This window comes from Cynocephalus volans, chromosome 11, assembly GCF_027409185.1.
Source record: "Cynocephalus volans isolate mCynVol1 chromosome 11, mCynVol1.pri, whole genome shotgun sequence".
NCBI lineage: Eukaryota > Metazoa > Chordata > Mammalia > Dermoptera > Cynocephalidae > Cynocephalus > Cynocephalus volans.
In genome coordinates, this window is record NC_084470.1 from 32,826,128 (window position 1) to 32,840,078 (window position 13,951).

At 33.7% G+C, this 13,951-nt stretch overlaps 1 protein-coding gene across 1 annotated transcript in view; it reads left to right on the top strand.

Annotated features, from left to right (window-relative positions):
• The window catches only part of RAB5A (RAB5A, member RAS oncogene family), a 29,404-nt gene extending 15,472 nt beyond the window's left edge, over positions 1 to 13,932 (top strand). Inside the window, exons 3-6 of the mRNA XM_063113998.1 lie at positions 7,382 to 7,533; positions 7,835 to 7,957; positions 9,452 to 9,545; positions 12,368 to 13,932. Of these exons, the coding sequence (XP_062970068.1) occupies positions 7,382 to 7,533; positions 7,835 to 7,957; positions 9,452 to 9,545; positions 12,368 to 12,483 (485 nt within the window). The 3' untranslated portion in view covers positions 12,484 to 13,932. The remainder of the gene's footprint in view (positions 1 to 7,381; positions 7,534 to 7,834; positions 7,958 to 9,451; positions 9,546 to 12,367) is intronic.
• The last annotated feature ends 19 nt before the right edge of the window (positions 13,933 to 13,951 follow it).

A 13,951-nucleotide genomic window follows, 5' to 3' on the forward strand; every position in this document is an offset into this window, starting at 1 on the left:
AGGTTCAAATACTGGTTTTATCAGTTTATTCTAGAGTGATCAGGTTTGTGGCACTAACTTAATACTAACCAAATTCCTAAGACTACTTTAAAACAGTGTACATCAGTGCTATCAGAAATACCTAGTAATAATAATGTTCAGCTGGTTACATGTGATTAGCTTATGTTCTTGTTAGTGGATTCCCTTAGAGTTGGGTGTCCTTTAAGGGTAGCTGTCAAACTGTGACAGTAAAAAGCATTGACTTCCCTTACTCCTGGATTATTTCTGAAAAAAATTACATGAATTAGTCTTTTTAAAGTAATATCTTTTATCCTAGACAATTATGGATAAACACTAGTTAATTCTTATTCTTTACCTCATTTTTCTTGAATTCATGCACTCTTTCCTATGTATCATTAATATTTTCCAAGATTGTAATTCATTTGTCAACTATTATCTTTAGATGTTGCTCACTGGTTTTCTTTTAGATTGAGGTAAAGTAGACAACACAGATTTCACCATTTTAAAGTGTACAGTTCAGTGATAATAAGTACTTTCACTTTATTGTTAACCACCCAGAACTTTTTTTCTCCCTCAACTGAAATTCTGTACTCATTAAACAATAACTACCTCCTGCCCCCAAGACTCTGGTAACCACCATTCTACTTTCTGTTTCTGAATTTGACTATTCTAGGTACCCCTTATAAGTGGAATCATACAGTATTTGTCCTTTTGTGACTGACTTATTCCATCTGGCATAATGTCCTCAAGGTTCATTCATGTTTTAGAATGCCCTTCCTATTTAAGGCTGAGTAATTCCATTATATGTAAACCAGTATACTGCATTTTGTTTGTTCGTTTATCCATCGCTGGACACTTGGGTTGCTTCCATCTTTTAGCTATTGTGAACAATGCTGCTATGAACATTGTAGCAGAAATACTGTTCGAGTCCCTGCTTTCACTTTTTTTGGGTATACCAGAAGAAGAATTTGCTGGGTCATATTGTAATTGTCTTTTAATATTTTTGAGGAATCTCCATACTGTTTTCCACAGAGGCTGCACAGCAGTTCCAGTTTCTCCACGTCCTCACCAACACTTGTTATTTTGTCTTATTTTGATAGTAGCCATTCTAATGGCAGGGAAGTGATAACTCGTGGTTTTGATTTGCATTTCCCTAATAATTAGTTATATTGAACATCTTTTCATGTGCTTGTTGGCCATTTGTATATCTTCTTTAGAGAAGTATCTATTCAAGTCTTTTTATCCATTTGCTGAGTTACAGGAGTTCTTTATATATTCTAGATACCAGTCCCTTATCACATGCTCATTGATTTTTAAGAATAAATTCTATATAATTAGTATCTATAGATCACCTTTTTAGGTAGATTTACTTCTGGGAAGATTGCTATCCTGTATATGTTACCTATGTATTAATTTTTTCCCTTATTTCTAGGCTTTTGGAGTATTTTCTGTTTGGGTTTAATCACAGTTGAATGTATGCTTTACTCTGCCCTGTTCTATTTTTATCCCTTTTTCTCTTCCTCATTGCATTAATTGAAATTAACTCAGGTTCCCTGATCATCTTACATGATTGTCTTTCCTGCCATCATGTACTAGGTGCTTCCCTATGAACACATACAATTTTATGGGGAATAAAAATGTCCTCAGTTTTTATTTTGCCTGTTGTTGGCTCTAGACCATATATTCTCTGTGAACTATAATTTTATCATCTGAAGTCAGTGTTCATCTGTCTGCTATGAAAATCTGTTACATTAGATTATTGCTGCTAATACTCATTTTCCCAGCAAACCTTCACCAATAACTTTGGTACCTAGTTCTTGATGCTACTTGTTTCAGTGCCTGACATACAGATCCATTTAACTTATTCATTGAATTATTTGGCTCTAAAAACCTTTGCTGCCCCTACATACCACTGTCTGGTGCTCTTTTTTTGTGTTTTGGTAGCTGGCCCATATAGGGATCCAAACCCCCAAATCCTTGACTTTGGTGTTAATAACACCAAGCTCTAACCAACTGAGGTAACCAGCCAGCGCCTATACACCACTTTTCAAACAATCTCTGATTTGGGTTTTGTGATCACTACCCCTCGTCTGCTTCTGAGCTCTTGAATAAGGCCCTTCCCCTCTCTAGTCACTATATTCTTGCCTTCTATTTTACATTCTCTTTTATAGAAAAGAGGACAAATAGTCATGATCCCTCTTTGGGGATATTGCAAGGATATTGCAATTATTATTTTAGTTTATTATCTTCTATGCTTTTCTATTCATGTTTTTATATACATGTACCCTGTTCTTACCAGGAATAAATATGTGCCTGTGTGTGAATTTTTTTTTTTTTTAACTTTTTGTTAATTAAATAGGTCATTTTATAACCAGTTTTAATTTAGTTGCTGCTTAATACTTAGCAAGCCACTAAATCATTTATACATTCAGGTTGTTTTTAATTGTTAAATATTTTTAAATTCTTTAAGCATAAAGATTTGTTCTCCCTACTCTTCTGCCCCCATACCATCTTTTAGAGATTCCATGAGATTATTAGGTTAATAAGTATCAGCATTTTTGCTACATGTTGACAAAATTCTTTCCAGTAGAGTTGTACAGTATCATCAACTGCATGGGTTTTTGCCATCTGCTCTTTTTATATTTTGCTAACTTAGAAGATAAAAATTATTTTTGCCGTGTGGATGATTTTGTTGATTACTAAAGATGTTGACTACTTTTTTGATGTTGTTACAGTCCTTTTGACAATGGTATTTACACATTTATTCTTGAGGCTTTTAAAGTTTTTCCTTAAAACTAAAAAAAGATTTATATGAGTCTTATATGTTTTAAAATATTAATCCACTGTAGAATATTTTTTTCAGTGTGTTTACTCTGGATTGGATGTGCAAACATAAGTTTTGCAAACATAGAATTTTTAGTCAGTTCTGGTAATTCTTTCCTATTCGATTTGGTGAATAAGTTGGAGGTTGTACTAGTGTATTGGTTTCTCGGTTTTTCCATTTTTCCATCCTCTGTTTAATTCATTTAGAATCAATTTTGTTGTAGGAGGGGTTTAACTTTTTTTAATTGTTAATCTTTGGTCTAATGCCATTGATTTGGATATTTTTTCCCTTGCCCAGTATATTGCAATGTCTCCTCCTTGCTTCTTATTTATTAGCATCTTACATATTATAGGAGTTTGGTATTTGCAGATTTAACATTTACAGTTTCAGCTATTCTCAACTGACCCCAGGGTCTATGAAAAAGTAGTTTGTAGTTTTGCTGAGGCTGAAATGTTACTTGCTTGCTGCCAGGCTTGCAAATAGGAGCTGACCAAGTAGCTCAAAGAGGGAGCCTGTCAGACAGGCCAGCACCCACATCTCAACGCAGCTTTGTTTTTCTCTGCTTGTCGTCGGTCAGTATGCAGTAACTCTCGAAGTGATAAAAGCTGTTTCTTTATGAAATATGGTCCCGAAAAGAAAACCAACTGCTAGTGCTGGTGATGGAAGTGAAGAGAAAAAGAAGAGGTCTAAGATGGTTCTTAGCCAGAAAATAGACATTTTGGATAAATTAAAGTGGTTTTGCAGATTGAGGTAAGTTTCTGATTGGTTAATGTTGCTACGGTATTGATGTCGTAGTTTATATTTTGAGTGGCAGAATTATTTTTATATCTTTACAAATGACTAGTAATGTATTTTTAGGAGCACTAAGGATTTGAAGAGATGTCACTTAAATGCTGGTTATACTTCACTGAATTTGATAGGGAAGTTAATAAACACTGTAGTAGTATTTGAAAACTTGAGAACTCTGGGGGGTCTTGAAGGTCTTGAGGTATATTAGTTATATCAAGAGTTTATTATAGTACTTGGCTATCACTTTCCAGTGATATTTCTGTCCTTGTGATGTTGCAGCACTTTTCATTGTTTTTGATATATTGGAAAACTCATTCCCCCAGGCCTCTAATATTGATCTTTTCTCCTCTCAAAAGTATGCTCTGTTTATTGTACCACATGAACAATAGTACAGTGTTACCAAGTTAAAAATATCTTAATGGTTTTTTAAAATTGTGTTAGTCATATAATAACTTGAGTAGAGGCCTTTTGAAATACCTATTTTTTTTTCTCATTTGGGTATTGTCTCTCTCTATTCAAATGTTATCTAAAATAGCTCCTAAATGTTTCACATATCTCTTATGAACTTCATTCTTTCAGGAGACATTTTTGAACTTCTGCATGAACTAAGATTTATATTAGATGCTGGATATAGAGAAGAGCTAATAGTCATTTCTCAAGGAACTCACAGTCTAAGAGACAAAAATATATAAACCAGTGATTATAAAAGGTGTGAAGCATGTTATTCCACAGGGAACTCTGAGAGCACAGAGTAGGAGATACTAACTAGGGTGGGATGAAGGAGAGTTTCTAAGCGGAATTGAAGAATAAATTGATTATTTTTGTTTGTAGGATTGGGATTCATTCCCCTTCGAAAATGTTTTCCCCTGGTTATTGCCAGTTTATTGTAGGGCTGTTGACAAGTCTGTTCCAGCCAAATTAGAGAACTCATTACCTGTTTTATTTTAGCTCATGCCTTTGGATTTTCATGACAATCTTGCCTCTTTCAAATAATGTCTCTTTCTGATAATTGCTTTTTAGAATTATTGTAATAAGTATATATGGAATGATATTAATTATGGTGATAGTGGAAATTCTTGTTTTATTCCTAGATTTAGAGAGAATACCTGAGAACTTCATTAAGTATACTGTTGATTTCAGGTTTAAGGATGGGACACTTTCTAAATTTAAAGGAAGAATCCTGTGTTTATTAGGAATGGATTTTAACTCAAGTGCCCTTTTGTAACTTATTCAAATAAAAATGATTTTTCTTTTTTAGCATATTTGTATAATAGCTTTGTATTTCTGAAAGAATCTCTAGTTGGGCTGTTGTTCTTTTAGTATATTTTTTGGAATTTCTTTATTTTATTTTTTGGAATTCCTGTATTTTATTTGGCATTTTCTTACATATATTTATAAAAAGAATTGGTGGGCTTTTGTGAGATCTTTAACTGATTTGAGAATCAGATCATGTTTTTTTATGGCAGCATAACTAAGTTCCCTAAGCCCAGAGTTGATTTATGGAAGTATAAATGAATGTTTTTACGGGAGTGCACTTTAGGGTCATATGATGTCTTAAAAGAGAAAACAATGTCTGAATGCAAATTGTAAATTTTTTTTCCAAGTTTGCTTCAAACCATACTTAAGAAAAGGCTTGTGCAGTCAACCCTTTGTGTCCATGGGTTCTGTGTCCATTGATTCAACCACCCATGGATTGAAAATATTCAGGAAAAAAAAAATGAAAAGTAACAATATCACAATAAAAAAAAATACAAATAAAAATTACAGCTATTTGCATGGTATTTTCATTGGATTAGGTATTACAAGTAATCTAGAGATGATTTAAAGTATACGGGAGGATGTGCATAGGATATATGCAAATACTAGGGTGCTTCAAAAAGTTTGTGGAAAATAGAATTAAAAGATAGTATGGATCTTTCTGTGAACTTTTTGAAGACCCCTCATACTACGCCATTTTATATAAGGGACTTGAGGTTCTGCAAATTTTGGTATGTGCAGGGGGTCCTGGAACCAGTCCCTCACAAGGGACCAGTCATTCACCCTTTTCCTCTTTTCCTTTTTATTGAAAAAGGAGTACTGCCTTAGGAACGCAATTTTACATTTTCAAAAATATTTTTTAATTCTACAGGAGAACCTTTTATGACAGTGAAAAAGTATAGTAGTGCTTTCTGGGTATCCTTTACCATAAATACAGGATTTTAGAAAATGGATATTTCTGCTAATTTTGTTTGGAAAAAGAAGTTTGAACTGAATTAGAATATATATTTATTAGTCATAAAATATGACTATCTACTTGTGAAAATTTATAGAACTGTTCACTAGGATCTAGCTCAAAATAAAAACATTTCCGATTGTAATATTTGCAAAATTCAGAAGATTTTAGTTGCTGGCACTAAAGCCAGCAACCAGGTAACCTAAAAATAACATGAAAAATAAATGTCATCTCTAATATAAAAGATATATCTAATTAGACTTGGCTTATTCAGCACTTTTGTTATTATTGTAATTTATAATCTCTTATGAAAGATTGGCATAACTAGATAAACTGCTACAATTTAGAGAAATGGATCATAATTCTCTTGCATGATAGGTTGGAGTTTTCAAAAATTTTGTAATTCGAGTCCATACCAATTAAAGGGTTTGACTATCACACCTTGAGGTGAAAGTAAAAAGAAAGGGGAGGAACATACTAATTTACAGTGAATGATAGGGCACCAGCAGGGGTCCAAGTAAGCAAAGTTAATGGAGGAGAGGAATTGCAAGGTATGCTTGCTGTCAGCATGCTGCTGAAATTGGCTATGTGGGAGTCTTTTAATTTTTAACAATAAAGTATCATTTTATACTGATACTTTCTTAATGTTAAAATTAGAGAAAAGCACAGATGAAAAAGTATAAATCCAAAAGATTCTTATGGCAAGGAGTCAAAGACGTAGGATTGACTATTGAATATGTTTAACAAATTTAATCTTGGTTGAGGTAATAACGATTACCAAAATTTAAGTGCATAATGTTTTAAAAGATAACGGACTGGGACTAAATCATCAGACTATGCCAGTAAAAACCAGGAGAATGGAACAGGGCTTGGTGTTGGCAATGTAGATGGTGGTTATAAGTGAAAGAAAGTGGAGATGCCAGGTACTGTTCAAGCTTTATTAAAGGAAAAGAATCTGCTGGGCTGTGCCCAAAGTGGGGAACTGAAAATGGGGGACAGCACCAGGTGTGGGGGTGGTAGAGCTTATATGGTGCGCCAAGGGCTGGCTGATACCATCAGGGAGGGTCATTATGCTAATGTGGATTGGGGTGGAGAACTGCCGTCCTTGGGGGTTTCTGTTTAAGTCAGGAGGCTTCTCGTAAAGGGAAGTGGGGAGGGAGGGGAGGAGGTAGACGGCACCATTTTGTACTTGGGCTTGTCTAAAGTGGCGCTGGTTATGTTGCAGATCTATTAATAAGTATACTGGGACTTTTTTTTTTTCCATTTTTCAGGAATATCATATACATTTCTTAAGTTATAAAGCAATTTATAAAGACAGTTTTAAGCTTATTTACTATTATAACAAAAAAAATTTTAATGTGAAAAAAACTTCAATCTGTGATTTTACTGCAAGGATCTTATATGTAAGTATCTATGCATCTAGCTTTGAAACAGATTTTGCAAGTATTTAAAGCCACTGTTGACTGTGGGTATACAATATGTCATGTTTCCAGGTGTTTTCTCTATTATGAAAACATCTGGGAAAAAATGAACTTATTGCAGACATTTTCTTTCAGCTGCTTTTCTAACCCAAACTGTGTGTCTTGATGACACAACGGTAAAGTTTGAAATATGGGATACAGCTGGTCAAGAACGATACCATAGCCTAGCACCAATGTACTACAGAGGAGCACAAGCAGCCATTGTTGTATATGATATCACAAATGAGGTAAGTACAAGTGCATTCTATAATGGACCTAGTTTGAATATATATTTTTGGTATTTAGAATTTCGCTTAGATTTTTAAAATCTTTTTGTTGATAGTCAGTCATGACCTTTATGCCAGAGTTTTTGAGAGTTAGAAAATCTGATTTTAAAAAAATAAGATGTAAGTACTTCAACAAGTATAGTAGTTCTAAGAGATTCTTTCTCACAGTCACATTGGACTTTCTTTTAAAGTCTTATCTCACAAAGATGCTTCCTAAACATTTTTTGAGCCTGTGCCAAATAGCTGTTTCTTTGTTTAACAGGAGTCCTTTGCAAGAGCAAAAAACTGGGTTAAAGAACTTCAGAGGCAAGCAAGTCCTAACATTGTAATAGCTTTATCAGGAAACAAGGCTGACCTAGCAAATAAAAGGGCTGTAGATTTCCAGGTATGTTGAATTTAACTTTCACTTGAAGGTACATATTTTTTGCACATTTTTCTTTTGTATTTACATTTGAATTAGTTGTAATTTTAAAACCATACAACAATAGAAAATATTTTTTAAAACGTGAAATACTACGTGTAATAAAATGTTTCTCCTGTTAAACCTCAATTTTAAAATATATATTACTGTAATGTATAAATTCATTCGGAAGTTTTGTAGACCTAAACAGTTACAAAAGAATTATTCACAGTGTAGAAATATATAAAGGAAAAAGTGATTTCCCTCTACCCTAATCGCTCCACACCCACACGTACCTTAACTAGTGTCCTTCCTAACCTTTTTCTACTCATCTGTCAGTATATATGAACACTTAAATGTGTACCCACATACATACATATGCACATACTCATGCGTTGTCTTGAAAGGGCATTCAAAAATAAAGGCTCGAAAAATCCAGTTTGTATCTATATGTGTTATCTGTGATAGCTAATTCATAATGTTCCCTACTGCAAAATAGAGTAAGTGCAATCATTTTAAAACATAGGAAATACTCTTAGACCTTTTAAAACTGCCCCTATTCTCTTGCTCTTTAACTTTTGAAGTTGGGTTGTGACCATTTATATATAATATCAGTGATAGAATAAATTTCTTTTTTGACAGTAGGCAGTAGATGGAATACATGCACTGAGATAAAGGAAACTAATATTTCTTGCACCATTACATATTAGCTGAGCATGATACACATGTAGTTTCATTTAATTCTTGTGACAACCATGTGAAATGTAGTATCATCTGTTACTCTTTCCAAGATAGTTACCTAACCCCAGCATAGAGTGGTAGAGAGAGCACTTAAATTAAGTCAAAAGTGGCCCCATAACATAACAGTTCAAGGGAACTTCAGTTGTTTCTTTGTCAAATAGGAAAGATAATTGGTCGCTCCTCAACAGCTGTGAAGATCAAAGGCAGTAATATATGTAAAGTGTAAAAGCGTGACAGAAATGTAGGGCAATAATGTAATTTTCAAAGAAACGATTCATCACATATTCAAAATTATAGTGTTGCTATAGAAGTCATTCAAACTTAAGTATGAATGTGTCATTTAGTAGTTGAAGCCAGTGTTAGATATTTCGTTTCCCTTTGTCTTCATTGCATATGATAGGCATAAGTATAAATTGCCATTGAGATCAGAGTGTTTTATATTTAAAATCAGAGAACCATCTCCCAACCCATTATTTGAAAGCAGATTTAATGTAAGACCAAATTAATCAGGATAGGAGAGTGCAAGAAGTTAAGGCAAAAAAGAAAATAATCCTATTGTAAATCTGTAAAAGTATTCTACACAGTGCTCTTAGCTTGTTATAGTTTATTACACAGTTATTGACTATAGGTAATCAAGTTGGAGTGGTAAGAAGGAAACCTCGTATTTTCTATTACAGAAATAAAGCAGGTATATTATATGTCCAAGGGATATATCTCATTTTTTTGTTCTATAAACAGGAAGCACAGTCCTATGCAGATGACAATAGTTTATTATTCATGGAGACATCAGCTAAAACATCAATGAATGTAAATGAAATATTCATGGCAATAGGTAAGATTAATATCTTTATTCAAATGATAAACATTGGTAAAACAAGTGTGGAATATGTTTGACTCTTTTTTTAAAAAATTTCATGGATTTTTTTTTCCTTTTTCTTTAATGATTATATACTTTTCTAGGTCCCTTCCACCAAGTGATACTTTTTTAGTAATATTGTAAAATTTGAAAGATTGTTTCCTATTAGATTGTAATACTGTAAGTTAAGGTTTCTTCCCAGTGAGTTAAGGCCGGAATTTGACCTGATAGTTCAAGCAGATAGATTTTCCTCCAGAGGTGTCACTGAGAAATTTGAATAAATACGTGTGGTTTTTTGTTTGTTTTCGTTTGGGTGGCTGGCCTGTACAGGGATCCAGACCCTTGACCTTGGTATTGTAACACTGCACTCTAACCAACTGAGCTAACCAGCTAGCCCCTCATGTTTTTCTGTTAGGTTTAAACACATACCAATATTTTTTTAATGCAACATGTAGGCATAATGAGATTTCTTTCTCACTAATCAATGACTTGATCTTTGTCCTGAACAGAGCACAATTTTTGTTCTTCAAGAGTTATTTTTGAATCAGATTATTGATAAATATAATTCATAAAAGTATATGATACATAAGTATACAGATTGACAAATTATTTTAATGTAAACACTGTAATTGGAGTAGTAATAAGCCTCCTTTTTTCTGTAACAAACATAGAGATATTTCTCTTGGCCCTAACCTCTTTCCAGTAATTTTACGGTATAGGTTCTACCTGAAGGGTCTACTTGGTAGCTATCACAGTTTCCTGCCTTCACAGTTTTCATGTGCCCAGCACTCTAATCATCCCATAACATCTTTTATTATATAGCAGTGGTTCTTAACTGGGATGTCACAATCCTAAACCCAAAGAAGAAATACTCTAAAATTGAACTCCTACAAATTAACAATAGCTGAATCAGAGGCTAATGAAAATCTAGTAAAAGCTGTGTGTACTCTTACATTATTTTTCACTAGGTAACAGTTTACTGGTGGCTCATTTGAAATGGAAAACAGTTGCCTATTTGTTGTGTACAATATTTTCCTGAAAATCTCAGGCTTGCAGTTTGCTAGGGAAATACTGGCACAGTTATGAAGGATTGTGGGACAATATGCTTTTTTTTTTTTTTTAATTGGACAGACTATAACCAGAACCACATCTGAAAAGTTAGGAACAGGAGACAATAGGTTCCCCAAATCAGAGTGAAATTTAAACGTTTCTTATGGTTTAAGACTGTACCAGATGGGCTTTAATTTGTATCTTTTATTCAGATGTGCTAATAAGGTAATTTTTCAGTCAAGAAATAGCCTACATGTGGTGCTGATAACACTGAGGTCAAGGGTTAGGATCCCCATACTGGCCAGCCACCAGAAAAAAGAAAGAAAATAGCCTATATATTTGAGTTTTTTTGGTCGTTTTTTTTTTTTTTTTTTTCCTGAAATTACAATTTTTTTCCTTGAAAGAAATCCCAAGTGTAAGTAGAATTGTGGCCTTTCCATTTTCTTCATGATTTAAATTTAGTAATGACATGGTGATTATTTCAAAATCTCACTCAGATCTAATTACAGAAAGCCTTTGGAGAAGTTTGCTAAAGGGAGAAATGATGGCTCAATCCAGAACCTGACTTGGTATTAATTATAATACAGTTTATAATGGTAGCTGGTTCTCTCCCCCAGGGTGCCAGAGTTCAGCACATAGAGGGCTTTGCTTTTGAATACATCTGACTGGAAACTTACTATTGTATTACCATTCATTCTGCCATCTTTAGAGCCGTTACTATAGAAGTGGCCCAAATGAAGACTTTTTTCCCAAATTCAAATGCTCCTGGCTCCCAGACCCATTGCCCAGCTCAGCATCTAGGATTCTAAAACTAATTAATGCTGATGTGGAATATGTAGAACAAATAAGGGATAAATGATTCTCAATGCAATTAGGCATTCAAACTTTGAAGGAGAGCACATTCAACTTCTGAGTAACCCTGAGTAAGGGCTATGGTAAAGTAGTAGTCCATCCCCAAGGTTGATTGATAGAGACCATTGTGTCCAGTTACCCTTAAAATCAGTATTCATATACATATTTAATATTACTACCTCCCCCCACCCTCAAAAAATTAGTCTAGCACATCAAGAAGCAAGTACATTTATATTAGGCATAGCTACTGGTGAATCAAGATAGGGTTCTTTATCAACCCATAGGAGAAGAACTGTGGATATTTGAAGGGTGAAGGTTGTAGAAGCCAGGAAGGAAATAGATGTGATTGTTCATAATTCTGAGTGATAATCAGGCAGCACAGTAGAGGACAAGTTTTGTTGGGGTGCTGGTACTAATCATATTTGTTTGTATCCTGACTTGTTCCAAAAAGCGTTTGTGGCAATCCAGAGAGAATATTAATAGGAGCTGAACTTCCTGATAAACTTATTGGCTGGCCATCATGTTTATTCACTTAGATTTTCTTTAAATAATAGAAGTATTAGTGATTATGAAATAAAATACAACTTTTCTGGTATTAAGGGAATCTATGTAAAGAATTATTATAGCTCTAGTCAATTTTTAGTTTTGTGTGTCTACAACTGGTCCCCATCTATCCCTCCCTGAATAGAACTTCCCCAGAAATTAAACAGCCTTAGGACAGTACCCAATTTTTTGACATTTAATAGATATTCAATAAACATTTGAAAGGAATGAACATAGGTTATGTGATACTTTGGGGGGTACCCTAACGGGAAAGAAAGCTTATAAATAAGCAGACAAAAGTAATTTTAATATAAATATTCTAATTGTCTTTGTCTTGGTAATTTATCTCTCAGCTAAAAAGTTGCCAAAGAATGAACCACAGAATCCAGGAGGAAATTCTTGCAGAGGAAGAGGAGTAGACCTTACTGAACCCACACAGCCAACTAGGAGTCAGTGTTGTAGTAACTAAACCTCCAGTTTGAACTAGCTGGAATATTCTTCTGCTTCCTAAATGTTATAACAGTGGAATTGGAGCATTTAACCAGCCCAGTGTGACTTCCAAAAAGAAGAGACTTATGATAAGAGTCAAGTTTCTAATACAGAATTATTTTAAGTGTTTTGAACTTAATTTTTAATAACATGCATGTGTCCCTCTGACTAATGTTTCAGCAATAGAAAGGGAAAATGAGAATTACAAGTATGTGTGTACTTGTTTTATTGGAAGATTAGGAGGAATTGTTTCTCATCACTAGGGATATAGACAAATGACCCACAGTTAACCAGCCAGTTTCTCCAAACTGGTACATATTAGTCATCTGTGGGAAAGATCTGGAACTTATTAATTTGGACTCTTCAAAATGTTCTTTTTTTAAAAGGAGATTCTAAAGATTATGCTTAGTTCTCAGTATTCAGGCAAATAAATGGTAATTTCCCCTGGTATCTGTATTTAAAGTATACATTCCACATTTTAATAAATTAACTACAAGAAAACAGTCCCCACATCTCCAGGGGGGAAACGGACATTAATAGCATCTAAATTATAGCCACTTCTGGTATTTTTTTAATGGGATAAGAAAGTCAAATGTAACACCATCTTGTTTTCAGAATATGAAAACTAACTGATAAATGCATCTTAATGGATGGTGTTTCCATCAAACGTGAACTCTTCAACAAAAATGAAACAAACCCAGGTGTCTGTGATTTCTTTTTAATCACTGCTGGCCATTACATAGGTTTTGTTGGGGGGCAGGGAAGGGGCTTTTGTTCCCTTTGGACATAATATAGTCAGTGCACTAACAATTATGTACATTCAAACTTGATTATTTTAAATTCAATCTTCAGCTGTACTGTATATAGGGTACTGCATTGTAGTCTCCATATGTTTATTACTTTTCTGTAATATTTAAGTGTTGCTTAAAAGTATACAAAATGTACAGTTACTAAAACAGCTAATTATTTTGTTTTCTCCTCCTTTGAAAGGAAGGGGCATCAGTTGTTCCTACATGGCTAGAACCATAATAAACAATGTACCTGTAATTTGTAACAGAAGTATTGCAATATGTTAGTAACAATCTTGCAGCCTAGTTTTCCAAAGTTCATTTTATTTTGATCAGTTCAGTAACTTGCACTAATTATTTTAGGTATTTTCATTATATGAAATCTACCATGTGTCAGAGATGATTTAATCTATTTAAGTGTTGAACTGCTAGCAGAACTTGTACATTTACAGTAATTCAGAATTAGTAAGGAAAACAGTTCACCAGTGTTTAGTTTTATATTGAGGTGCTCAGGTTGGAATAAAGTGGTATAAAAAGCAAGTATTGGTTTTTCTCTCTTTTTTTGGTCATGAAGCAGTGAACATATATTAATTTTATATAGCCAGATATCTGCTTTTATGTTTTCCTTGCTACATTCTTAAAAATTATTTGCATGGAATT